This window comes from Spermophilus citellus (genome assembly GCF_964194105.1).
Source record: "Spermophilus citellus genome assembly, chromosome: 8".
Lineage (NCBI taxonomy): Eukaryota > Metazoa > Chordata > Mammalia > Rodentia > Sciuridae > Spermophilus > Spermophilus citellus.
The window spans coordinates 102,054,081-102,080,526 of NC_138189.1; the positions used below are offsets into that span (position 1 = coordinate 102,054,081).

General features: G+C 34.0%; 1 protein-coding gene across 1 annotated transcript; it reads left to right on the forward strand.

The window, feature by feature from the left end:
• Positions 1 to 1,788: 1,788 nt before the first annotated feature.
• Positions 1,789 to 20,884, forward strand: CXXC4 (CXXC finger protein 4; the record flags this gene model as incomplete). The annotated part of the gene is made up of 2 exons (XM_081304330.1): positions 1,789 to 2,844; positions 20,775 to 20,884. 2 exons carry the CDS (start codon positions 1,789 to 1,791, stop codon positions 20,817 to 20,819), a joined length of 1,101 nt encoding a protein of 366 aa, XP_081160456.1. The 3' UTR covers positions 20,820 to 20,884.
• Between the last annotated feature and the right edge of the window lie 5,562 nt (positions 20,885 to 26,446).

The window sequence follows — 26,446 nt, forward strand, 5'->3', positions numbered from 1 at the left end:
TCTTGATTTACTTTGCCTAATAGGGATTTGTTTACATAAACCCCTCTTTTTTAGGGCGCCTCATCAGTAGGTCTTGAAGTTTTTGCACTTGGAGTTTGGGCATAAATGGTTCATTAATCTAATTATAAGCATAATTACTATAATTGATATCCATTTTAAACTCTGAATATTTGAGACTCAGACTACTAGGCCCCCATTTAGAATTTTCTGAACTCTACATTCTAGACCAATCTGTGGTCTTCAAAAGATGTCACAAAAAGATATTCTGGCAAAAAAAAAAAAATATCTGGAAACAAAGAAACTGGTTTTTAGGTGAATATACACTTTATGTCCTTGCTCTACTTCTTAAAAGGCTGTGATGTACTTCTTCCTCTGTAATAAACAACTAAAATACCGCTTCCTAAAGCATAATAATGGCCTGTAACCAGAGAGATGAATGCAAATACCCAGTTAACATTAAACTTTCCTCTCAAAAAGAGCAAAAGGGGAAAAATCATTTAAATGGTTATTTCTTTGGGTAAACAACACCTCAAGGGACCCCCTCCCTTTTACTCAATGTAAAAATCAGTGATGGTGAGAGATCATTAAGAGGGGGGAAAAAAAGAGTCCCATGCTTTCCTCTTGTCTTGGGAAGAGACAGCAATCTCCATTAGGTATGATTGGGAATATTCTTACAGAGGCTGCAGACACTTGGTTAAAAGCCTGTGACATTGCTTGTATTTTTTTTAATTTTATCTAGTCCATCTTTCTTCCTTTCTTTTAAACAAGTAAAACACCACCCTTTTACCCCCACCAAGCCCCACCACCAAATGGCTTGTACAATTGAGACCTGTCCTTGGTCCATTGAATTAAGACCCTAACAGAGCCAGCTGTGCTGGGATTCAAACTAATGACCGCAGACACAGAAGGACACTGTGGCAGCTGGTAGTTCTTTTTTCCCTGCCTCTTTAGTTCAGATTGTATGTGGGCAGTCTCTTAGCTCTCAGTTGTATTGTGTTTGCTTACAGTTTATACTCGGATGTATTGTAGACTTTCTCAGTACTTCATTTGCTAATTTCCTGTTCATTTTCCTCATAGGGCCATTGCTGTTTTCTACTTTACAGCATTTGCATGCCCAGGCAGCACTTGTTCACACATTTCATAATGTTTAAATGCCCTCTGCTTATAGGTAGTATCGCCCTCCCACCCCTGATTTGCATGTCTTTAGCACTCCAATTGCCCTTTTCCCTCGGCATTTGTCACCCCCGTCTTCCCACTTTCCCTGGGTATTCTGGCTATTAATACATTTTCTCAGGAGGGTTACAAGAATAGGGGGGAGGAGCTGTGGTTTGCTGTGGGGAGGGAGGGAGCAGGGGTTGGGAGTGTTGCGGGGGTAGAAATGGGGGGTCACGTCTCGATGATTGTTATGCAAACGACCTGACAGAAGAATGTGGGAGCCTTTGGTGTCTGCGGTGGGGTATGAGGGAGGCTGTTTATTTATTTTTAATCTTTTTCCTCGTGCAGCTCGTTGGAATGACTTTCTTTATTTTAGTTGTAACAGTTGGAGGATAATGCAAAAGAAGACGCTGCCTGGGAATTCACCGTCTGTGGAAATGTGCCCCAGAGAGGAATAAAGCAGCCCTCACCTTGCTCTCCCCACCCGGACCCACTTTCCCCTCCCGCCTCGGCCCCCACCCCAACACCACCATCACCCCCTTCCCTCCCCCCCATCTTTCCCCCTTTCCCACCCAGGTGTCGGACCAGACGGTCCCCACTTCCACCCTGCACCCCTTCTTCCCCCCCTGCACCATGAACACCAATGTCTGCGTGGAGCCCGGGCCGAGCCCGGAGGCCCCGGGCTTGCCCAAGGAAAGCCACCTGCCCGAGGGGGCCCTGAACAGCCTTGTGGATTACAACTCGGAGATGGAGCGCTACCGCTCCTTTGCCACCTCCTTCTACAAGACCAACGGGGGCGCCTTCCCGCAGGCGGCCAAGATCGCGCGCATCACCACCCCCATCTTCCCCAGCAGCGCCGCCGCCGCCGCTGCCGCCGCGCGCATCGGCATGTCCCCCTGGAACTGCGACAACGCGGCCACCGCCGCCGCCGCCACCGCCATGCTCTGGGGCAGCGGCGGGGGCGGAGGCGGCGGCGGGGGCGGGGGCGGTGGCGGCGGCGGCGGTGGGGGCGGTGGCGGGGGCGGCGGGGGCGGCAGGAAATCCTCCTCCGCCGCCGCCTCCTCCTCCGCCTCCTCCTCGGCGATCCTCCCCGCCGGCGGTGGCGGCGGCGGCGGCGGCGGCGGCAGCAGGACCAGCATGCACCACCGAAACGACTCCCAGAGGCTGGGGAAAGCTGGCTGCCCGCCAGAGCCGTCGTTGCAAATGGCAAATACTAATTTCCTCTCCACCTTATCCCCTGAACACTGCAGACCTTTGGCGGGGGAATGCATGAACAAGCTCAAATGCGGCGCTGCTGAAGCAGAGATAATGAATCTCCCCGAGCGCGTGGGGACTTTTTCCGCTATCCCGGCTTTAGGGGGCATCTCATTACCTCCAGGGGTCATCGTCATGACAGCCCTTCACTCCCCCGCAGCAGCCTCAGCAGCCGTCACAGACAGTGCGTTTCAAATTGCCAATCTGGCAGACTGCCCGCAGAATCATTCCTCCTCCTCCTCGTCCTCCTCAGGGGGAGCTGGCGGAGCCAACCCGGCCAAGAAGAAGAGGAAAAGGTGTGGGGTCTGCGTGCCCTGCAAGAGGCTCATCAACTGTGGCGTCTGTAGCAGTTGCAGGAACCGCAAAACGGGACACCAGATCTGCAAATTTAGAAAATGTGAAGAGCTAAAGAAAAAACCTGGCACTTCACTAGAGGTCAGAGGAGATGATTTCTTGTTTCCCAGTGTCTCCCCTTCCCTCCTGACTCCCCTCTCCTCTCCCCTGCAGGGCTTCTTGTCTGGCTTCCAGATGCAGTGCCCCTTTTCTGAAGCTTCATTCACGTTGTGAGATACAGTTTTAGGTGGTTTGCGGAGGGCATGGCCTCTCCACCACCCGCCCCAGCAGTACTTCACGTGTTACCGCCCTTCTGCTAGAGAGGGTGCCCCTCCTTTTTATCTTGGAAGTGGTGGGGGGAGAATGCAATTGGTCTAAAAAATCAGAAGTTTCAGATGCAATATGGTCAGTATTTTACCTGGCTGATTTGAAATGCTCCCTCTCTCTTCCTTATTAAAAGAAAAAAAAAAAATCTCTGCCCAAAGAATTGGACACATCACATCCTATATGTTCATTGGCTAAGAAAGACTTACTAGTGACCCAATTACAACAGTGAGCACACGGTTTGTGGCACACAAGCATTTATATATTTATTTTTCACTGAAGCCAAAATACCTGGAGTCAAAAGGGAATTTTTTGCCCTCTTACAGAACAGTTTCTCTCCTCAACAGCAAAGATTATTTCTAATTTTTTTTTTGTTTGTTTTGTCTTTTGTGTCTCTGGTATTTTTAAAGAAAGCAGAAATAGTATAAAAAGCTGATGGTCACCCTCAATTTTTAAGGAGATATGATTTAGAATAAAGGGATGCCATTGGTTCATTTTGGGGCAGGTGATAGAGATTTTATTTTTAAAAATCTTACATAGTTTCAGAACTGAATGATTCCTAAAACTCGGCTACAAAAGGAAACAAAGTATTTTCCTTGGGTTCTGCAATTGACAAAGTAATCACTTTATGGTTACAAAATTGCCCTATACACCAAGTGAAGTTTTGGTTGCTACCTTATATGATAAATGATAGTTTCTTTTACCAATGTGTTCTTAAAAGCAGTCATTTTACAAAGGACCACATAAGTAATTGTTCAATTAGGTTTTTAATTATGATTAATAGACATGGATGTATTTGACAAAAATTGCATATATTATCCTGATCAAAAGAAAAAAAGAGCAAAAATGGGAAATTATAGATAAATGTTTTGGTGTTATATTAAAAACAATATGGACAAGTAATCAGAGTCGCTTGATAAAAATTTTAAGAATATAATGTTAGATGTTCATGTAAACATCTAGGCATTGGATTTAAAATTTGGCAGCATTTTATGGACTGGATGGTAGGGTAAGAGTGGGTCTCCTGAGTTATGGTAAAAATAGTCCCTATACATTCTTTTAAAAATTGTGAACACTGTTTAGAGAAGTTTTCTCTATGAATAACTGATGTGATTTTTTTTTAAAGGATAAAGATAAGGGGGGCTGATATTTGTTGCTGATCTGAATACAAAGAAGATACAGATTTTTAAAAACTTTCATAAGTCAAGGCAGATAGCACTTTGGGATTCTGAAAAAAAATGGTACTAAGTGGATATCATTATCAATTATGATCAATTGCATTAAAATATAGCACTAATTCCTTCTTATAAGAGAAATCATGTTGTAAGTTTAACTTTACTTCAGGTGGTTTATTATATTTTCCTTAGAAATGCTATTTAAGCAGAGATAATCACAGCAACAATACAGATTTGTATATTTTCTTAGATAGCAAAATTTAATTTTTGAATTATTATTTTTTATTATTTTATTGTAACTTCTCTAGATCTGGAAGGCCATGGGAAATAAATTCAGTTCATACTGAAGTTTCATAGTAATGTCCAGTTGATGAGGACTATATGACTTTTATTTCCTTTTGAAATGTATATGGAACCATAAATTTAGTGTTTTAGGTCCCATCTCTAGCTAGACTCATGCATCCAAATTTAGGTATATAGTGAAGGGGGCATTGGATAATTCTGATTTCTGTACTAAGTAACCACTATGGAGGAGTCTGCTATGAGCACCAATAGGCTTTCTACACAAGGTTCTATGCTGATGTGTCAGTCTAAACATTTTTCATAGACTTTCTTTCTTTTTTCTCTTTTGATGGTGTTCCCACAAGCTTGTTGTGTGTTTAAAATTCTTAGTCATTTCAATAGCAAATTACCTTTCTATTTTCCTTTTTGAAAATTCTCATGTACAAAAATTCTGTTGATCTTGAAAAAGTGGGGCATAGATAGGAGAGGAGCAAATTTCTCCCTTTGATGAATTCTCAAGATATTCAAAGTGAAGATTCCTTCCTATGGTGGCATGGTCTGTCGTTCTTTCAAGGCTAAGATTATCAGTGGAATATTATTTGGCAGAAAAAAGAGATAGTCTTTTAGAATTTTGTAAGATTCTGTCGGTGTCATTAAAGAGGCAATGACAGCATGGCTGCCTTAAATCCATGTATAACCACAGTTGTGGTTGTAAGAAAGTGGATGCAGGGAAGAATGACAGGTCTTACATGACTGAAACAAAGCTGGAGCAATGATTTGGGGTCAGTGAAAAGTCAGCCTGCTGACCTGGTTTCCCTCTTTAATTTAGTCCACCATCTGAGAAGGTGTTTTGGACACTGGATAGATTGCTGTCTGAGGGACTCCATCCAGTTATTATCTGTGAATTTCAGGTGTAAATTCAATAGCTAAAATTCATTAGCTTAAAAATAAGGACACAAATTAATATCTGTATCATAGTCATAACTTTTACTCTTAGTTATCACTTCAAACCTCATGTGCCCTTCCCTTTGACTTCTTGCTTTCGTCTCAAAGACTGTAGCCATAATCAGATACTTTCAGGATGAGTAAACTGAGATTAAGACAAACTCACATGCAGGTGTTGGGATTCTTGCCCACAATTTTTTTTTAATCCCTCACTCTATGATTCCTTTTGAAACTATTTAAATCTATATTAGGGTAATGTTAAGAGCACCATTAATGTCCTAGAAATAAGCTTATAGAATCACCCCTTTATAATATTAAAAATAGCCACTAATTGTCAAAAGCAGTTATTACAGATAATGTGTGCCCCTCAGTACTAAGTTCCTAGATGTTTTTAAAAATGTGAATATATGGGATGATCCTTATAGCCCTAAGTTATATAACAACACTTTGTCTCTTGCCAAGTGTTTGCACTCACACTTAGATTTCTGATCATGAAAATCTAACTTTTTAAAAATATCCCAATTCAATATGGCTCAAGGGATACAGTTATTCCATGGGCAACCCCAGCCTCTTAGTCCCTGAACGTTGTTCAGGTGACATGATTGATCTCAGTGGGACAGCATTAGAGACCACACAGATCTGGTTTCTCTCCCATTAGTTGATTTATGGAATTACATTAGTAAGCAGTGCCTCAGGAGGTTTCCCTGCCCCCACTCCTGGCTCTCCTTGCTGCAAGTTACATACTGCTACCACTTTATAGGGAAGACATTAAGAAACTGAAAAATCAGAAGAAGAATGGGCCCATAAAAAAAAAATCTTGTCTTTTTTTTAAAAACTGATCTGCTGAAGGTGGTACAGGCTAACAATAATAGTTCCATGAGTTAGGTTGGTCTTCTAAGGGGTGTGGTGAAAAAACATTCAGATACTATCCCAAACTTGATAATTTGATTCAGTAATTTTTGTTTGTTTTGTTTGGATGGTGGCAGGGGAGAACATATTTTCTAATATGCTAAGTTCTAAGAACCCAACTATATATGTACCAGTTGTAAAAATCTGGACAAAGCATTTTCTATAATTTGTGTAGGAAAGTGGCACCACCCTCCTGAGAAAATTCACCAGTAGCCCACATGTAAAATAGGCTTATCATTCAAATTCAGAACCGGTATAGTTAGTAAAAATTAGTTAGTAATTGAACTTGCATATGTTTTTGAAGGTTAGGGACTTTTAAAAATATTATGGAAAAATATAAATGTTTCCTGTCATAAATTGAAACATTCTTCAATGTGTCATTTTGTGTCATAATTTAAAAATGAGTTTTCAGTTTTCAAAAATTAAAAACATGCCAATATGAAACAGAAGTTTTAAATATAGAAATGTAAAAATATAATTGGCTATAAAATGAAAAGGGGAACTTTTTAATGGAATTCAAATAATATATCAAAAAGATTGTTAATTTATAAATGATAAGAGAAAAGCTCAAAGGGGTTCAGCTTTCAAGTAAGCCACAAAACAGATGTGTTCCCAGTGCATTGAACTGTAAGTCATGTCCATCGATAGGTTTAAGCCAAGAGACTTAAAAGTTGTTTCTGTATACATCAGGCACCATGCTGTGCATGATAAATATATAGTTTTGTCTGTAAGTTAAATATAATGATAACTTTTTAAAAGAAGCATACATTTTTAATAATTCCTCAATAAAATCAGTACTTTGATCCAACCAAGCATCACGTGAAATCAAACAGTCTTTTAGATGATGATTATTAGAATTAATAAAAAAAAAATCAAAATTATACTATAACAATATTTGTTTGAAATTGAGACATCTTCAAGCAAAACAAAAGCAAACAATCAAAAGGTGGATAAGGACAAATTAAATAAAACTAAACTTTATACTTAAAAGTTTGACTTTAGTTAGATAAAAATATTTGGTTAAAAAAGGAAAGTCTATCTGGTGATGAAGGTAATAGAAGTGATTTTGTTTTAAAATTTTTTGATGAATAGATTTGCATATTTTGAGTAGTCTTTGCCATCTGTTTTTCTGCATGAATAGTTAGGTTTTACATAGTCAGACTTATAGATTGATAGAAAAGTATTTAATAAAATAGTTTTTAAGGGTAAAAAACTTAAAAAAATGTGCAGAAAGTTTGGACATTTCATCCATATTTTCTATGTTTGGAACATTGAAGACATGTTGGAATATTTGTTTGGGATGCAAAGTGAAATATTCAACTATTTGAGTATTTCCTGGGCATAGATTGAAGATGTGTTTTTAAGAAGTCTTCTAAAGTTATTAATGCTCTTAGGATTTATTGCTGGTAATTGGTCAGATTGTCCTGAATATGTAGTTCACTTTTACCAATAAACAATGCACTTTAAGTTTGCTTTGAAAAAAAACTTAACAAAATGTCCTACCCTTCAATACATTTAACACAAGTGGATATGCTTCAACTTCTTATATTTAGTTTTACTTGTATTATACAAAATAATGAGAGAGAGAGAGAGAGAGAGAGAGAGAGAGAGAGAGAGAGAGAGAAGAAAACCTTGCATTTGTTATGTAGAAATATCTAACTAAAGTGAAAGGTCTAATTTAAGATGTTTATTCAAAGTTTCATTTAAATATATAAACTGGAGAAAGGAGTACCTTCAGTTTTCCTCCTGGTCTTAGGTTAATTACAGCAAAAGTGAACCAAAAATACATGGAAAAGTCTTTAATTTTTATTAGTACTGTGATTTTCAGTCCCTGATTAGAATGTCAGATAATTTTGTCTGAGGAAGTAGAACACTCTAGAAAACAACTTTTTACAAAACTTGTTTTCAGGAAAGGTGTTTTTTTTTTTTTTCAATCTGTAAAATTTGAGAATTTTCTGTATGAATAGTTTTGTTTCTTCACTTGCTCTCAGTGTTTCTGCCTGTTCTTACACTTTCTCATCTAGCATTATGCTATTATCCTTCGGAGTTGCAAAGTATCAGGGGAAGGGTGCATGGGTGATTTTATCCCTGAGTCTTATCTTGTTCTATCACATGCAAACACCTGTCCTGAAATTGAATTATTCTGCAGGGTAATCGAAAAGCTTCCCTCCATTCAGCATCATATGTTTTCTGTTGTTTATTGAGTTATGTTGCACCATACTTCAGATGCGACAGCCATTTAATAATGTTGAAGACTGAGCTCTGCAGGGGCTAAAAGGATCCCAGCAGGCTTGTTAACTTCTACTCTAAAACATTATAAAGAATATTTTTTCCTCTGTGAAACTTCTGGGCTTTCTATTAATTTATTTTAAGAGCATGAGAATTTGTGAATAGTTATGAAATTAAACTTGTGATTTTTTTCTTTCCTCTTAGTATTTAACACATCTGTTTCACTACATATCTTACTAAATAGTGGCAAAGAAAACCTTACTTTTTCAAATACCTCACTTTAAAGGTGTATTTCTTCAGTTGATATAAAATTATTAAATAAATTGCATTTGGGAAATACACTACTAGTTTCCTTGCTTTTCACTTAAAAAAATGTATTAGGGAAGAGGTTATGGAAAGAGCCAATACTCTCATCTAATTTACCAGTTGATTGATGTTAGGTTCATTAGCATAATTTCTCTAAACTTTATTGCCTCATCAGTAAGACACAAGTAATGATGTCAGTGACCTTATGACTTTTTAATATTATATGTAGGGTAATATTTTTCAAACTATGAGATGCTATATAATTTCTCAGATCTGTTTCAAAATCATCAATAAAAAATACCTTAAGAGAACTATATTTATAGCTGTTTCACCAACAGGTTCCTTATAGTTTTCAGATGTTAAAGCTCAGTTAGAGTATGCTGTGATGTGCATATTTTGATTGTTTTTTTTTTTTTTTAATCACTGAGTTTGGCAAGGATCTGGCTGAGTTCTTTGTGAAGAGCTAAACTGATAAAGTTTTCTTGCTCCCATGCCTGCATTGTCAAATATTCTAAGAGAATGAGAAAATTATGTAGTGGACATCAGTAGATGTGGAGAGCCAGTTGAAATCATTCAGTGCTCTTTCTCCTTCCTTACCATAGGAACAGCATCGTCATTAATTTCCACATCTTCTCATAGGTTGACCACAGACATGTGTATGCATGTTTCACATTGCTGACCCAATACCTTCCTTTGGCTTGTATTTTCTTTTTTTGAACAGAAACAGGGAGTTATTCTAAATGTAAATTAATGAGTTCAAGAGAATCACTGGAAAAAAGAAATGGTTAAGTGCTTCTCAAGAATTGGAGAACATCTTTAACAAATAATGGAAATTGAACATATTTAACAGATGTTGAAAAATCAGAATATGTTTACATATGTATAGTAGCATAGGTAGGAAATAAGACAGGTAAATATGATTTTGAGGTGAAAGGGAAGTGGCTATGCAGAGATTTTCTTTTTCTTTTTAGTAAGTAGAGAGTGTTTGTGAAATGAAGACAGTTATTATCCAGTAGGAATTTAGGCTTGTGTTTTTATGGAAAAGAATGGCATTAATTCCTAAAAGACTTAGAATAGTAACCAAGAAAGATTAAAATAAAAGAAAAAGAAATATTCAAGCCAGGGTGCAATGCAGTATCTAGAAGGAACTTTGTCAAGGTGGAATGTGAATGTCTGTTTTCCTTCAGTAGTTATAGAAGTTTTGTAGAGATTGGAAAATTTAAAAAGGGGGAACGATAATTTTTTCATGACTTGACTCATGAGTGAGATCTTAGGCTGGAAAAGCAGATTGTCATAGTTGATGTTATTATTATTTTTACTTATATCTTTTAAATATTTGGTAGACTAATTATGAAGCATAACTAAAACAAAATACTTTTAAGATGGGTAGAAAATCATATCTCATTTGTATCTCATCTGCATTTGAATTCATATTTTAGGGGACATTCTTGAGAAAGTAGATGAAAACTTTGAACTACAGGAGAACTTCTGAAAGGGCCATTTCTTGCTCAACACACCACAACTGGATAATTGATAGAAACATAAAAAGGATAAAGGTCAAGAAGGAGAGAAAGGGATATATGCTTTTAGCTCACGGGAGCATGATGGACATTTCTTTGCATTTCAGCAAATTTGGAATATTCTGAAGATGTATTTTCTCCAAAACTTTACATAGTAAAAATAGATGAAATACATTTTCAAAAGAAGACCATATAAATTTAATTATGTAGAAATAGTGATAATTAGTGGTAGTAAATCAGTGATAGAAAGACAATTTTCCTAGGGAATGACTTTTCTATGGAAAATGTTCATTTTATAGATTAAATGAGGTGAATGATGGTTTTAATGGAGTTAGAGGAAAAAGATAAAGATGAGATGTGGGTGGGTGGGAAGTGAGAAGAAATGGAATATTCTATTAAACATAAATATTTTGCATTCCTGTTTTAGTCCCATGAAAAACAAAATAGAGAATAATGATTTGTTTTCTTCACTCTAGAATAGATGTTTTCTTTCCTTCTGTAAGGCTGCTCTATATAGAGTTAAACTCATTGTGAGGTGGAGTTGTTTTGGATTTTCCATGCATGATTTTCTTAATATGAATATGATTTTGAATGATGTAGAAGTTGTGTATTTTTCAAGCTGCGGGCTACAATACATTAGTGGTCTGTGAAACTAGTATGTTGGATTAAACTACTGGTTCAGGTATGTATGTTGACCCAAATATATATGTGTGCACGTACTGGCTGCTGTGTAAAATGTCTTTCTCACTAATGGTTGTGATCAGAAAGTTTGAGAAACACTAGTAATAGCAACAATACTATTGTACAAGGAATGAAGTTGTGTTTGAACCATCATTAACAAGATAAAAACTTAAATGTGTTGGTATAAATAGCGTGTCTTTATTTCTGCTAGGTAGGTCTATACCCACGTTATATGTTCATGAATGCATGGTATTATTAAGAACATAGTAAACCCTTGATGAATTGAATTCAATTGAACAAATCAGGAACTGTTAATCCTCTAGGACTTTTAAGTTCTGTGGATATATATGTACACACTGACCTATGTGGTCTGGCTTAAGGAACCTAAACTTTTCCATATTCCTAACTGCATTTTGTCAGTACCCTTATGATCCCCCTACTCTAGATGGGCCTTCATTCAAAGTACTTGATTCCCTATTTGTATTTGCAGTCCTCAGTTGAAGCAATGGACAAATTTAAGGTGATATAATTAAAATTTTTGAAAACTTCCAAAGCAATCTCACATCTATTTAAAAACCCTTAGGATTCTTCAATTCATTCTTGCTTTAGTCCTCCAACTCTAGACAAGTAGAATAGACTGATATGATCCTTACCTTGGTGCCTTATGTGGTTCTGTGTTGTAGTATTAAGTTTTTGCTGTATTCCAAGGGATATTTTGCAGACTACTGGAAGCCTTTGTTTCATCTAAATAAAATAAAGTGTTATGTTGGAAGAGACAAAGAAGAGAAGGGATAGAGGAAAGAAGGATAGGTGGGAGGAAGAAAGAAGTGAGGATGAAGGAGGGAGGAGGGAGGTGGGAGGGAGGTGGGAAGGAGGGAAGGAGGAAGAAAGAAAGGAAGGAAGGACACAAGGTAGGAAGGAACAAACATGGGCAGGAAAAAGAATTGCTATAGACTTAAGGGAACTCAGGAAGGAGGAGTATGTTGGCAGATAGGATTGTCATGCTCCACGTCAGTCTTGAGTCTCCTTTTAATAAAATGAGTACTAATAATTAATTCCTCAAATTTATAAAAAAGACATCATGGATCTGGGTTTAGATCTGCTGGAGCAACTCTGTATTGTTTCTGTTCATTTACCATAGTAGAAATACTAGTTTCAGGTCAACTAACCAGCTTTTCTCTTCTTAAAAAAAAGTTAATTAATAATAGTTCTCAGCTGGGTATATGGCACATGCCTGTAATCCCATTGGCTCAGGAGGTTGAATCAAGAGGATCACCAGTTCAAAACCAGCCTCAGCAATTTAGTGAGATCCTGTCTCAAAATAAAAAAATAAAAATAAAAAGGGCTGGGGATGTGGGTCAGTGCTTAAGCACCCCTTGTGCCAAAAAATAATAAAATAAAATAAATAAACAAATAAACAAAAATTATCTTTAGGAATAATTCCCAAATCTGCATTTAGAAACATATAAAGGCCATGATGGCAAAACTAATTCTCAAAATTAATGAGGGTGTTTAGGGAGACAGAGGTTAACCCGAATTCATAAACAACTACTTGTTCAAAAATATTAGTGTAATTTTTAAGTGGTTATAAGGAGAACTACTTGAAAAATACAAAATTGAACACAGAAAATATTCCAAAAAATGATGATGAAAGGAATATTAATTATTGTACCTTATAAACTCTATGTCTCAAAAAAGTTAGGCTTATTAATTTATTTGATAGTGAACATGACAATGTTTGCACAGAGATGGAGCACATGATACTCATGGGAAAAGAGGTAGGCTGTGAAAATTTCCTGAGGATAAATTAGAATTTAAGCATTTAAGAATGTGTTCTAGCACATGATAAGCTGTTACCTTGCTAGTGGGGAATGCTTTACAGTACATATCCTCTTAATGAGGGTAGATGAACCAAAATGTGTTTCTAAAGAGCTTAAGAAACAGGAAAAAACTTGAAAAAATTTAAATCAAAGTCATTGTTGACTTTAGATTTTATTACTGGTAATGATTTTTAAGGAAAAAATCCAAAAAAGTCAAAGTGAGAGTGATTATGAATAGGAGCATTCTGTGTGATGGCCAGTAGTTCAAAGAGAGAGAAGAGGGGAGAGATAGAGGAAGGGAAGAAACAAAGAAATGAAAGAAGAAGAAAGACTTCAACAGCTGCATATTATTCTTAGAAATGTAGTTTTAAACAAGTACATTAGTTTGATAATAACATCTAATTGGTTGAAATGTTTGGAGTTAATGTTCTCTAAATTCCTCTTAGTACTTCATGAACATAAAACATCTAGTGCTTTCTTGGCTGGGTCTATCCTGGTAGCTGGATACTCATCAGAAAACATTGTGAAAAAAAATGAAATTTAGTAACTACAACCAAAATGTTTCTCGACTTAGCCGGAGAGAACATTTTTTCTATTAAACTTATCATTTTCATGTTTCTATAATATTAAAAAAATAAATATTCTCAAATCTGTAATAAGGACAAGAAGCCTTATACTTTGAATTACTTATGGGTGTTACATGTAACCCTTGTTTTTTAGTTGAATAAAAATTAGAGGCTATCCAAAGCAGAGCTTTAATATTCAGGTTATTACCTCAGTATTTTTTAAGTGACCTCACATTTTCTCATGTTATATAAATATTTCTTCTCTTTAATACAAGAGCAAAGCAGTTTAGAGCTCACTGACTATAATCAGAACTAATCAGAATTTTTAAAATTGTTGAACAACTTTGTTCTGTTTTTCAGTAGCTAGTTACCAATGATTTCACTTAGAGGTGGTGTCGCATTCAACAGAAATTATTAGAGTGACTTCAAGGGAAGATTGAATTACTAAACTTTTATATACACACATAGATATTCATATACACACAGATTCAGATTCTGTAACCAAATGTATTTATATGTTTGTGCATACAAATGAAATATAAACACATGAATATTCCCTGTTTAGGTCATTCTAGACAGTGTAAGTATAGATTTTATAAGCCTAATTTTTGCTTTTTGATCTCAAGTTTACTTTGAATTTCCTTTCACACTTCCTCTTACATATTAGGTTAAAAATAACTTTATATATATATATATATATATATATATATATATATATATATAATTGAAAAAATTTCCTTTTTGCTTACCATGCTATGATCATATTATAGTTTATTTTTATATGTACAGAAGTATTTTACTCACTAAACTACCCATTTATATTACAGCAAATTGTGTTATTAGTTGTGATGATGTTGTTTGAAGTATTTTTACAAAATCTAATTGGCACATAATTATACACAGCATTACTCAGAAGACTTATCTAAAGGAACTGGTTACATTAGATACTAGGACCAAAAGTGGGTGGCTTTCTGGGTCCCTTCTGAACTAGTGTACATCCTGGTGCTAGTCAGTTGTTCTCTTTCTTATTAATTCAGGACCACCCCATATACACATTTTCCTTTAGACAGCTGTTTTCCTTACTGGCTCTACTAACATACAGACTCAATGCCTTCACAGCATGATTTATAAACTCACCTTTCTTTTTTGCCTTCTAAAGTCTTGTGATTTCAGTGGTGATTGTGAGGGTGGTGGTAGCAGTGCTTGAGAAGACAGAGGGGACGAAATTCATTGACATTGGCAGGAGCAACATCCAATAGAGAATGGATCGCAATGAAAAGGCCATTGCTATTTCTTCACAATTAATCACAGAAATCTTGGCCACAAATGTCAATGGGAGACCAAAAAAGTGGAATGCTCCTTATAATCATATTTAAGGTCTTCAAAAAATTGAGTCAAAAAAATTTATCCAGTTACTTACTTAGTGCTTGGTATTTAGATAGTGCTATGGTATTCCTGGTAGTGCTGATATGATTGCTGGCTTTAGCTCACTTCTATATAATGGCCAAAATAAGGTTTGTTTATACCAAGGATTTGTAGTTTCATGATATGCAAATCTGAATTATTGGAAAAATTATTGTGGTGTTATATATATCATGTTCATGATATAGGTATTTGACAGAGCAGAAGAACAAAATGAGATATAATTTAAAAGATAGAAACTACATTTATATCAATCAACAAAGCTTTAAATCAAGTATTAATATAAAGCTTTTTAATAATAATAATAATAATAATATAAATTATTGGGCTGTCTTTTGTTTTGTTTTGTTTTTAGTACCAGGGATTGAACCCAGGAGCATTTAACCACTGAGTCACATCCCTAACCCTTTTTATTTATTTATTTATTTTGAGACAGGGTCTCACTAAGTAGCTTAGGGCCTCAATGAGTTGCTGAGGGTGGACTCAAAATTGCATTCCTCCTGCTCAGCCTCCCAAATTACTGGATTACACTATATCTGGCTTTGTGATTATCATAAATTAATAATTCTCTCATACTTAATGACCTATGCTATACCAGTGCTTTCTAATAACTCTATTAGACTAAGATTTTTTATAATACATTATTTAAAAGTAAGATTTAGGAAAATTTTTCTGCTAAATTTTTTTGAGGATATGCCCACCTTTGCTAGGTTTTTATATAATAATCATTAATTATTCAAATATTTCTATTAATGTGCATCATTTATATTAATGTGTATATTCATGTTCACAAATTGTATATGTAACACATTGTCTCAAGTTTCTTCAAGTAGGTTTCGAAATTTTGTCAGTAAGAAGGGCAAAGAACCAATGTAACAATACTTTTGCATTTTTATAAATCAAATCAGGAAAAATGTAGTTTTCTCACTATCAGAAATCTTTTGGCATTTGTTCATCCAAAAAATTTCCAAAGTTTGAAAGTTTTATAAGAAGTCAGGAAAAAACAATCAGGCAGCTAAAGGAAAACAATAGTACCTACTATTACCTTTTGTCATATTTATAATTTTAGTTGGAAAAAAAATCATGCCTCACATAGTTATTTGAGAATCAAAAATGATTTATTTGTGTTTCTTTAACTCATAGAAAATGGGAAAATAGAAAATTATCTTTTGAGTAGTGTAATAATGGTACCACAATACTAATTTTCACATGGAATTTATTGTATTAGAGCCATCTGTTTTATAATAAAATTCTGAGGGTCTAGATGATTCTCTGAAACTTTTGGATTAGGAAGTATATGAAAAAATATTGGAAATATGTATATATACACACACACACACATCTACATATATATATATATATATATAACTTTAGTTGTAGAAATTCTAATGTTATAGTCATCTCAACTTAAAATTTAATGCATTCTGAGACAAATTTCAGCATCAAGAATTCTTTAATTTGTTCTTAGAAACTATAGGTCTAATTTTATTAAAAGTGATTAGTTTTAAGTGCAGTCTTGTGAATTCTATCACATTTTACATATTATATAGATAGGAATGACCGATCCTTTTATTCTCATACTTACTGAGTTATAGATGCCTGATTGTTAGCTGTTAGTAGCTGAGGTCTTATTAGATGTGATGTAAATTACTTACAAGAATATGTGGATGCACACTTGATATGAAGGTACCACGGTCCTCATGATTGGTTAGCAGGCACCAAAACAAAACAAAACATGGCAGTTTTAAGGATTTTTAATGATTTTAGGCTGATTGATTATTTAATGCTGATTTAACAAAAATCAAACTGAAATTATTTCTACCAAAAACATTAACAATTTTTGTATATTTTTAAAAAAGTAAATGTAAAAATTATATTGGGGCTTGGATCATACCATTCTTTCATTCAAGAAAATTCCCTTGCTTTAGAAAGTTGTTTAGGGGAGAAACAGAAGATATTCTTTTAAGCTTGAAGGTCATTTTGTATCTGGTCTGTGTGTGGATAAATTCTGTGGATTACCATGCTTTATAGCAGTCCCAAAAGGAAAGGGGGTTGGGGGGCTGCAGGTTTCTCCACAGCCTCCTGGGAATGAGGCTGCTGTTTCTTGATGTTTGCACCTGCATGAGCAGTGAAGGCTGTCTTAAACAATGCCTATCAACTCTGTTCTATTCTTTACCTCCCTCCCCCCTTCTCTTCCTGTCACTCAGGATAACTATCCCCTGCAAGCAGCACTGAGATCCAGAAAGTCACTGTAATCTCATCAAGAGTGTGATTTCCCAAATGGGACTTTGAATTTATATAACCTGAAGGTAGCTGGTCAGGCCACTTAATCTCCCATGTTGTTGTGCTGAGCCCCCAAACCATTTAAAAAAGTCCTCTTACAAAGATGACCTCATTAGTTGACAGAATTAGTGAAGATGTGCCCCCAAATTTGTAGAGTAACTTATGATTGAACCCAATATTTCACCTATGAATACAGTGTTGCTTTACTCTGCTTGACTAAAAAGAACTCAGTACAGACCTCAAGTAAATTTCTAGTGAGCATAATGAAAATTGGGTAGAAGGTTATACATTGGTTTTGTGTAGCTTCTCAGACTCTAAAGAGTTTTGTTATTTTTATAACCTTGAAATGAAACTGTTAGGGAAACTGTTTTATACATTTCTGGTGAATACCCTGATAATTTGTTCCAATTAATGCACTGGTGATTTTCCTAATTTTTCTCACATATTTTATTTTAGGTGATTTCCCAATTAATCACTTTAGGTTTTATGACCTTAAAGATCTCAACATAAAGGAAAAATAATTCTTTAAGTGTGCATCACTACTTACCTTCTCACTTCTGCAATGAATTGTCACTATATCACAGTCGACAGTTATATCACAAAAGAGCACCACTGAGATACTATTTTATGACACATTATTTTTGCATGAAAACCTATGCTCTGCTTTCCTCATACTTGCATTGTTTAATTTTTTGGTAATACCAAGCACTGAGAAACGGTTATCTTTTCCTTTGCAACAATGACCTTTGACACTGGGTGGCATTTTATAAGCTTACTTTTAAAAAATATTGCAAATAAAATTGAGTACTAGAAAGGGGCACAGGAAGAACAAAAAAATCATAAAGGATATTTTTTAAATATCCTAGATTTTTTAAATCTAGTGTATCTAAACATAAGGACTTCAACTCATTTAAAAAATCTACTTCATATATTTTTTCTGTTTGTCTTCATAAACATATATGTTTATCAAGATACAAGATTACATAAGTATATATTTATAATCTTGTTTCCAGTTGGCATCTGAGAGTAAGTTGGCATCACTGCTATACATATACACATAAATGTGAATATATATGAATATATATGCACATGTTTATTTTTCATATGTGAAACCATAGATCTATAATTGCATGGATATACTTGGATCTGATTTATCTTGTTAAAAATGACTACATTTATATAAGTGTGCATACTTATACAAAATTTATTCTTAGTTGGCATCAGCCAGCAAGTTAGCATCTGGTATAAACTTTGAAGTTTTCATTTACTACATATGTGTGTGTGTGTGTGTGTGTGTGTGTGTATAAAATACGAATATTAGAGTGGGTATGTTATGTTTCTTATTTGTGTAACTCTTTAGTAATGATTAAATAAATATAATCACAATATATAATTGTGACTTTTTAATTAAAAGGTTAATTTGGGAAAGTAGTAAAGAAATTTTTCTCACCAGCCATATCCAGTGATGAGAATCCAGGTGTACACAGTGAAGTGGAGGGGCAAAAATCAATTAAATCATCAGGATAAAGAATAAAATGTTAATAAAATCTACCTTACTTTCACAAGAATAGTAGACATTTCTGTGCTTTGAAAAGACACTTCACAAGTTGAAGTATTCATATATTTGCAAACTTAAACTTGAGCTCAATAAATTGCATATCATTAATTCTTTTTTAAAAATGTTTTTAGTTGTAAATGAACACAATACTCTTATTTTATTTATATATTTTTTATGTGGTGCTGAGGATCAAAACCAGTACCTCACACGTTCTAGACAAGCACTCTGTCACTGAGTCACAATCTCAGTCCCTTATTAATTTATTCTTAATACATTCATTTTGAAATTTGTTTTGGTCATGAGGACAGGTTTTTTTTAATTGTTTTTTGTGCATATAGTGAAAAGCAGATTTACTTTCCAAAATGCTTATTTAATTTGTTTAAATTTCTAATTACATCTTAATTAATATACTTTAGTTTTAGATGACATTATTACAATAGGCAAATGTTAACCAAGCAACTCATATGAGACAGTAAATAAAAGCAATAATCAAAGCATTTGTAGTAGAATTTTTCATGTAGTTTCTGAAATACAAGATCAAGTGCTATTTTTAACATTAAGATATCTCTGCAAGGTGTGTATTGTCATGATTTTATATATATTCTCTCAATATTTTATATATTCTCTCAATATTTGGCAACATTTAATATATCAATTTATATTCTTCTTTTTAACAGCCATCTTATAATTTTTATAGACTTGTCAGACTGGTCTGAGGAATAAACCAACTGTTTCATTTGCCTCTATAGGAAAATATACCTTTGGCTTGTTCCTTATACACCTTCATTACTAATGTGATTATTTTATGTATATCATTAGAATGCATGCAAATAGATTAGGTTAAGGTATTTTAAAGATGAATTATGGAAATATTAATATGCAGAAGAAAACTAGGTTCAACTACCCATTTATTTAACAAAAAAAAAAACCACAACTCATATTACAGATAATCTTTGGTTGGAAGGATTGTTTATACTTTCAGTGCAAGATTGTTATTCTTTTGCACAATCTTTTCTTGTTTTTTTCTTTTTTTTTTATGGTACAAAAGTGTAGTCAAGTTCCAGTGAGTATCATTGGTCAGTATCTGTTTGCTTCATATACATCAATTTGTTGAAAGTATAGACTCACTCACTTCAGTGATATGTCAGTATAGTTATCATTAGATTATTTAGATATATTTTTAGCATTTAGTAATTGATAATGATACAGGTAATACTGTTGTGATAATTTTTGTTATCCAACTGTAAAAGAAATTATCCAGAATAAAGAGTTACTTCACTGAATTCTGACATTAGCCTTATATAGATTGCATACATATGTATATATTGTGATTTTGTACATAAAAAAAACAGTGATTTAAATTTAAATTTAAATTTTTGGTCACATCTTTACTAGTATGGTTAAAGGTAGAGTAATTCAATTATAGTTATTTTATCTGCTTTTAATGTGTATTTGTCACACATTAAAGACCACATGCACAGCTGATTATCTTTTGAAATAGAAAAATAATTAAATGAAGAGCCATCAAGAAAAATGATTAATGTCAAAGGTTAACTAACAAAAATGAATCCTTTCCTATTCCATGATGGGTTTGTGCCATCTGCATGTATGTTATCCTGACACTAAGATGATCCACTCAAAATTATATAGGCATCCTGAAAGGTAGATGAAGATTTTAAGTACATGTGTTGGCCAGTCTTTCTATTATTGGTTAATAGCTTGAACTTTCCCTTTATTTTAATTGTTATACGTATTCCAGGCCTTATTTCCTATATTTCTAAAGATCAACATGTTTTAATCATTATTTCAGTTAATTAGCATTAAGCTTAATATTCTGATTTTCCTAATGTGCTAAGATTGAACATTTCTTTTTATTAGATGTTGAAATATACAAGTCATTATGTTGTGTATATTGCTGACTAAAAATATTGCTGGAGTGTAAAGGAGAAAAATCTAATTTTATATTGGCATAGAAAGAAAGCTTAACTTGTTTTCTTGCTCTTTTTTTATAGAGAACACCTGTTCCCAGCGCTGAAGCATTCCGATGGTTCTTTTAAAGCAGTAGTATATCTTATTTTCAAGGCATTTGGAAATGAAGGGCAAACTAATGTCTTGTTTTAAGAAACTGCTTAGTCCATCATTGAAGAAAATATCCAGAAATTATTTTCATTTTATGTATAGGGGTTTCTTCAAAAAATAAAAAAGAGGAAAAGAAAAAGAAAAAAAGACATAAAAATAATGTGGGAGCTTGGGGAATAGGCCAGTTTATTTCTTTCAATACACTGATTCTTTCTTTGATGTAATTTAGATATACTAGTGAAGTTGTTGTCTATTTTGAAAGTGGCTGTAAAAAATAAGTTTGGGTAAACCCCTGCTGTAAAATCATGTATCTTTGCAAAGTACATATCTATACTTCATTTTCAAATATATGTGTTTCAGTACTGTAAACTGTACAGATAGCAGCTTGTATTTTGTGTGTTTAGACACAAGGAGACAATCATGTCTGAGCATCTATGGAGATTAACAGTTTGTACACAACAGTATGGTTCTGCAAGTTAAATCTGGAGCAATAAATTTTAGCTTTAAATATTTTTTGCCAGTTGTTTCTAGAAGCAGCAACATCACTGGCACTGTTTTGCCATGCATCTTTCCGTAGAGACTCGATGCCAAGTTTTACAAGACTAAGAGACCGATGCATCCAGCAATGACCTTCAGTTGTATTGTTGTAAGAGGGGAAGATGTTATGAAAGTTTCAATTAATCTTTTGAGCACTATATTAGAGTAGTGGTTATGCACTTGCATTGCTTACAAACGAGCTGTACAGAAGGGTATACCTCCCAAATACTTAGTGTAGTTGACTTGTCTTGGGTTGCACTGTAAAGCGGAGTACTCAGAGTAGTTGGAAAAATGCAGAATCAGTTGTATAATTTTTTTATTAAAAAAAAAAGAACACCCAGTGTTTTCTAGGCTAAAGTATAAAGTGTCAGATCTTAGGTGGAGAAATCCATGACTGATTTTTTTAACCAGCCTAACATGGGCTGTGTATGTTTTTGTCCTTGTTTATTTTTTGCTCTTTAAAAAAATTGCTAGGAAAAATAAAAAAACTTAATAAAGAATACCCACATGTTTTAAGTCTATGTGTGATATCAAACGGGGAGTTTTGTCTTAACAGTCGAATACATTGAGGCCAGCCTTGAGGCATAGCTGGGTTTAAGTTAGAAAGAGACACATTTATGAAATGAGGCATTTTGTCTCTATCTTCCTGTCTCATAGTCTCCCAGTTGGACCAGTGGTCTTTCTCTGGTCACACAGTGGAATGCTTCATTGCTATCATTCCCATTCCTGTTACTGGATCCTTTCATTCCTGAGATGGCAGTGTCTGGGGAATTTCATAAATGCAAGCCAGCCCTTACAACTCCCATCAAAAAGATTGAATGCTTCGTAATATCTGGGCTACCTTTGAATGTAAGATTTGGTTTTCTTGTGACAGACTTCTTATGGCTGTCTCATTAGGACAAACATTATTTGCATTTTACTTTTTTGGCTAGACAGCAAAAGTTATTTTCATTTTCAGGAATAAAACTTAGTTTAGTAAAAATATATAGAATATGTAATTGCCATATTATTGCAACTTCTTTGTTCTTCACACACTAGCTGGTTATTTTAGCCCACTATATCCATGAGCCTGTTGAAACATGTTAGAAAATGAATCAGAAGAAGAAAAATAACTTGAGAGAGTGATGGAGAAGTAAGGAGTTTAATGTGTAAAGTGTCGGAAGGACTAGCAGGTGAATATTTTAAAAAATCTAGTTGTAGTTTTGAATGGGAAAAGATAACACAGAGAAGATGTTTTTAAAAAAGCAGAAGGAGCACTTCACTACTAGAACACTTTGAGGAAGAGTGGCTAAGGCACATACAAATGCCAATGTGAAAAACAAATGTGACTTAACTTGCCTAGAGTACCAATACATGGTCTGCAGTTGTGGCCACAATGCCTTTTTGAGGACAATTCATTATGTGTTACACTCACTTATGTTTAGAGAAGAGAATTAAATAATCACAAGCTAAAATATTCTATATATTAATTTCACGATAACTTTCTACTTAATGTATATTCCTTTGATGGTTTCTAGTTAGAATTTATATTTCTGCTGTAGGACCAATGGGAACTATATGAGTTCTTTCTTGTTCCATTTTTATGTTATTTTCTTTTACAGTATTTTTGTTTACCAATTTGCTAATTAACTACAAGTAAGTGAGAACTTACTTTCACACTTGAAGGGAAACTTGCCTTGTTTTTTGTAAAATGACTATTATAAAAATGAAACAAACTTCTATTCAGGTTTTATTAGGCATACAATAACATAAAGATCTCATAGAAATGTAATAACAGTCTAAAATACATTCTGTATTGCATGTCATGATGTGTTTTTATTTGTCTGCTTTTTTAAAGAACTAATGAATCTGTATATCGTAAAGTGTGGTGTTTTACATGTCAGTTCACTTTTTTAATGAAAGAAAATCTGTTGATTACTGAAATGGAACAGTGTAGCTTTTCTTTAATTTCTTTATATTTTTATTCTTGATATTGTTCTTTCAATCACCTACTTTCTGTTTTTTGTAATCTCTATTTATATAATGTAGGATGCATATAAAGTTCTCATTGGTGATGTTGAAGAAAAGATATTACTCTCTGGACTCCCTCTAGCATTCCTCTCCCTGTGTCCACATACCAAGAACTTGTAGAACATATCATTATAATTTTAAGGCAGTGACTTGAAGGTTTACACTTTTCATTATCCTAAAATACCAATGAAATGTAACTTTTAAAATTTTCTCACTCTGTGTTTCATATTCAGTATCAAGAAAATTCAGAACATTGCAATCAGAATATAGATTGTGTAGATTATAAAACTTTAAAATAACATATCAGATAAAGCTAAAAACACTTTGTAAGAGAGGTACACAGACACAGGGTCTTGTCTTCTTAAGGAGATGCCATACCCTGGCAGCATCCCGGGGGAGCATGGAAAATACTTGGGTACATGGTGTAGTGAGCAGATGTCCTTTTCAACTGTCACTGGGTAACCAAATATCAGAGAATGTCATAATGTGAACCTCTCTTATCCCAGACCTTCAAGCCAAAGTGACTTTCTAAGGGACTCTGCTTGTCTGTGTACAAGTGGTGGCATATTCAGAAAGTAGTAATATAGCCATCCTTGGGAGACAAAATAGTAGTAGTCTTTACCCCAGTGTAAGCATATATAAAAATATCTCCTGGTTGCCTGATCTCTAACACTCAACTTTCTTCTTCTAAATACGTTCATAGGGAGTAAGAGATGATGGGCTTATTATGAATTAAGTAATCACTAAAAGAATAGAATATTCCCTTCTTTTCTTTGAGAACCCCAGCATGCAAGTTGTGCAATTAATGCTAAAGCATATAAAGTCTTAAAGCTGATAGTATCTGTAATCAAATAATGAAAAAAGGAAAGCAGTTAAATGAACTCACTATTCAGGGTCAAATATGTTCAGCAGAAAGCTGTAGTGGGTCTTTGATCATGGTTAGATTCATAGTGATATCAAACAGTTGGTTCTCATGTAACAGCTAAATGTTTCAGATTTTGTTTTTATTAAATTTGGCATTTCACACTGAGATCTGTATTCCTAGTGAATAAAAGACAGCTACTGTGTTAGGAGGGATTCCATTTTCACAATTGCAAAATAGATATTTCAGGAACATGGGCCACAAAATGTACTCCTTTCACAGTGTTCTCCTATTCTGAACTGTGCAGTTATCTATTAAATTTTCTAATAGATATTTGTGTAAGGTGTATGTATGCTTGTGCAATTATTTAAAAAAGCAGTTTTGGAAAACAGTGTATTTATTAAAGAAAATCACTTATGGGGCATGTACAAAACTGTAAAAAAAAAAAAAGACTTAAAAAAATCACTTCAATTTGCCCAGTAAAGTTGTTTTTGTGAAATTTCTGTGTTGTTGAATAAAGGACTTTAGTATTCAAAATATCTCTATTTTCCATGAACAAATTTTTATTTGTGGGATTTTAAGCAATGAACATACGATCTTAAAGATCTAGTTTTTGTTTATGACAAAAAAGTTCATAATTCTACACTTGCTCTTATGTCAGTGAAATCAATAATGTGTATAAATCTTTTATAAGATATGCCAGTGATGTTCATTTTTTTGCTTTTTTTAATATATTCTTTCCTTTTTGAGTGAAGAAAGGAAAAAAAAGACATGATCTTTGTACATTTCTCAAAAAGATGTTTTTGTTGAAAATTTTATAATATCTATAGACCCCAATTTTTCCTCCTTCCTTCTCCATCATAAGTATGCCAGGAGAAAGCATCCCAGGCATTCTTTGTGTCATAAATAAAAAGTCTTGGCAATAGTACTTGAAAACATGAATGTGCGTAAACTAGCAGGCTACCTGGAATTCTGTCGTCAGTCACTCCCAGAAATACTCTGAGATGAAATTTTTATTTTTTATTATTATGGAATATTGTGGTTCATCTATGCTGCTTATTAGTTGGTAGTGAATGTTCTTAACCTTCATTTCACTGCTTCTCAACAAAGTTCTAATTTTTTGATGCATTATGAAATGTAAGAAAATGTAGAACATGGTTTTAAAACTTGAAAATCCTTAATATGATTACAAACATGGGAATTCATACAATTGAAAGAGTTCATATCCACAGAATATACTAGAAGACTTTTATAAATGTATTAAACATTAACATGTGTTCCTCCAGTATAACACTGCAAATATAAAATATCTGGGTGAGGGCAAACAAATTGGATTACACAGGGTCAGAAAGAAGAATTTAATAATTTCAGTTGATGAGAACTCCAAAATACTCAGCAATTTCTCAGGTAAGTTGCTATGCTTCTTTATTATATTTTGATAATATTGCAACAAAAATATGCTAAAAATATGTAACTAGATTGTTACCAACAGTTCTTTCTTTACTTGAAATTGCCAAGAATGCAAAGACCTGGAGGTTTATATGCAGTATAAAAAGAATTCTTTAAGAGAGCCTGAATAAACCAAAAATTTAGAGGGAAAGGGGATAAATTAGTGGAATATCTGTAACTTACTTAGACATTGAGTTCAAATACTAGTTTCATAGTTTTTGCACTTATAGCCTATGCTTCCCAAGTATTTTTATTGGTAAAGGTTCTTATTTCTGTGCTTTATGCAGGAAACTACTTTCTTTCCCCTCAACTCTGTTTCACGCCGATTTTATGAAAAAATGTTATTTTAAGAAAACAAACTTAATATTTTATTTGCAAATACTACATAAATAACATGAAAGTCTTGCTGATTTGAAAGTTTTGCTTCTGATCTTTTATTCTAATATCTTGACTTGAGAGCCATTGTTGTGTTCTTTAAAATTCAGATATTTTAGTCTGTTTTAAAATCAGTGTTTCTTAATTTATATATATATATATATATATGTATATACATACATATATATATATACACATACATACACATATATATATACATATACATAAACACACACATATATACATATACATAAACACACACATATATACACACATATAAATTATCCGCCGAATTATCTTTTAGTTAAGTCTTTGCCTTGTTTACAAGTGTATTATGGTAAATGTAATTTTCATTTACAGATGTTAAAAATT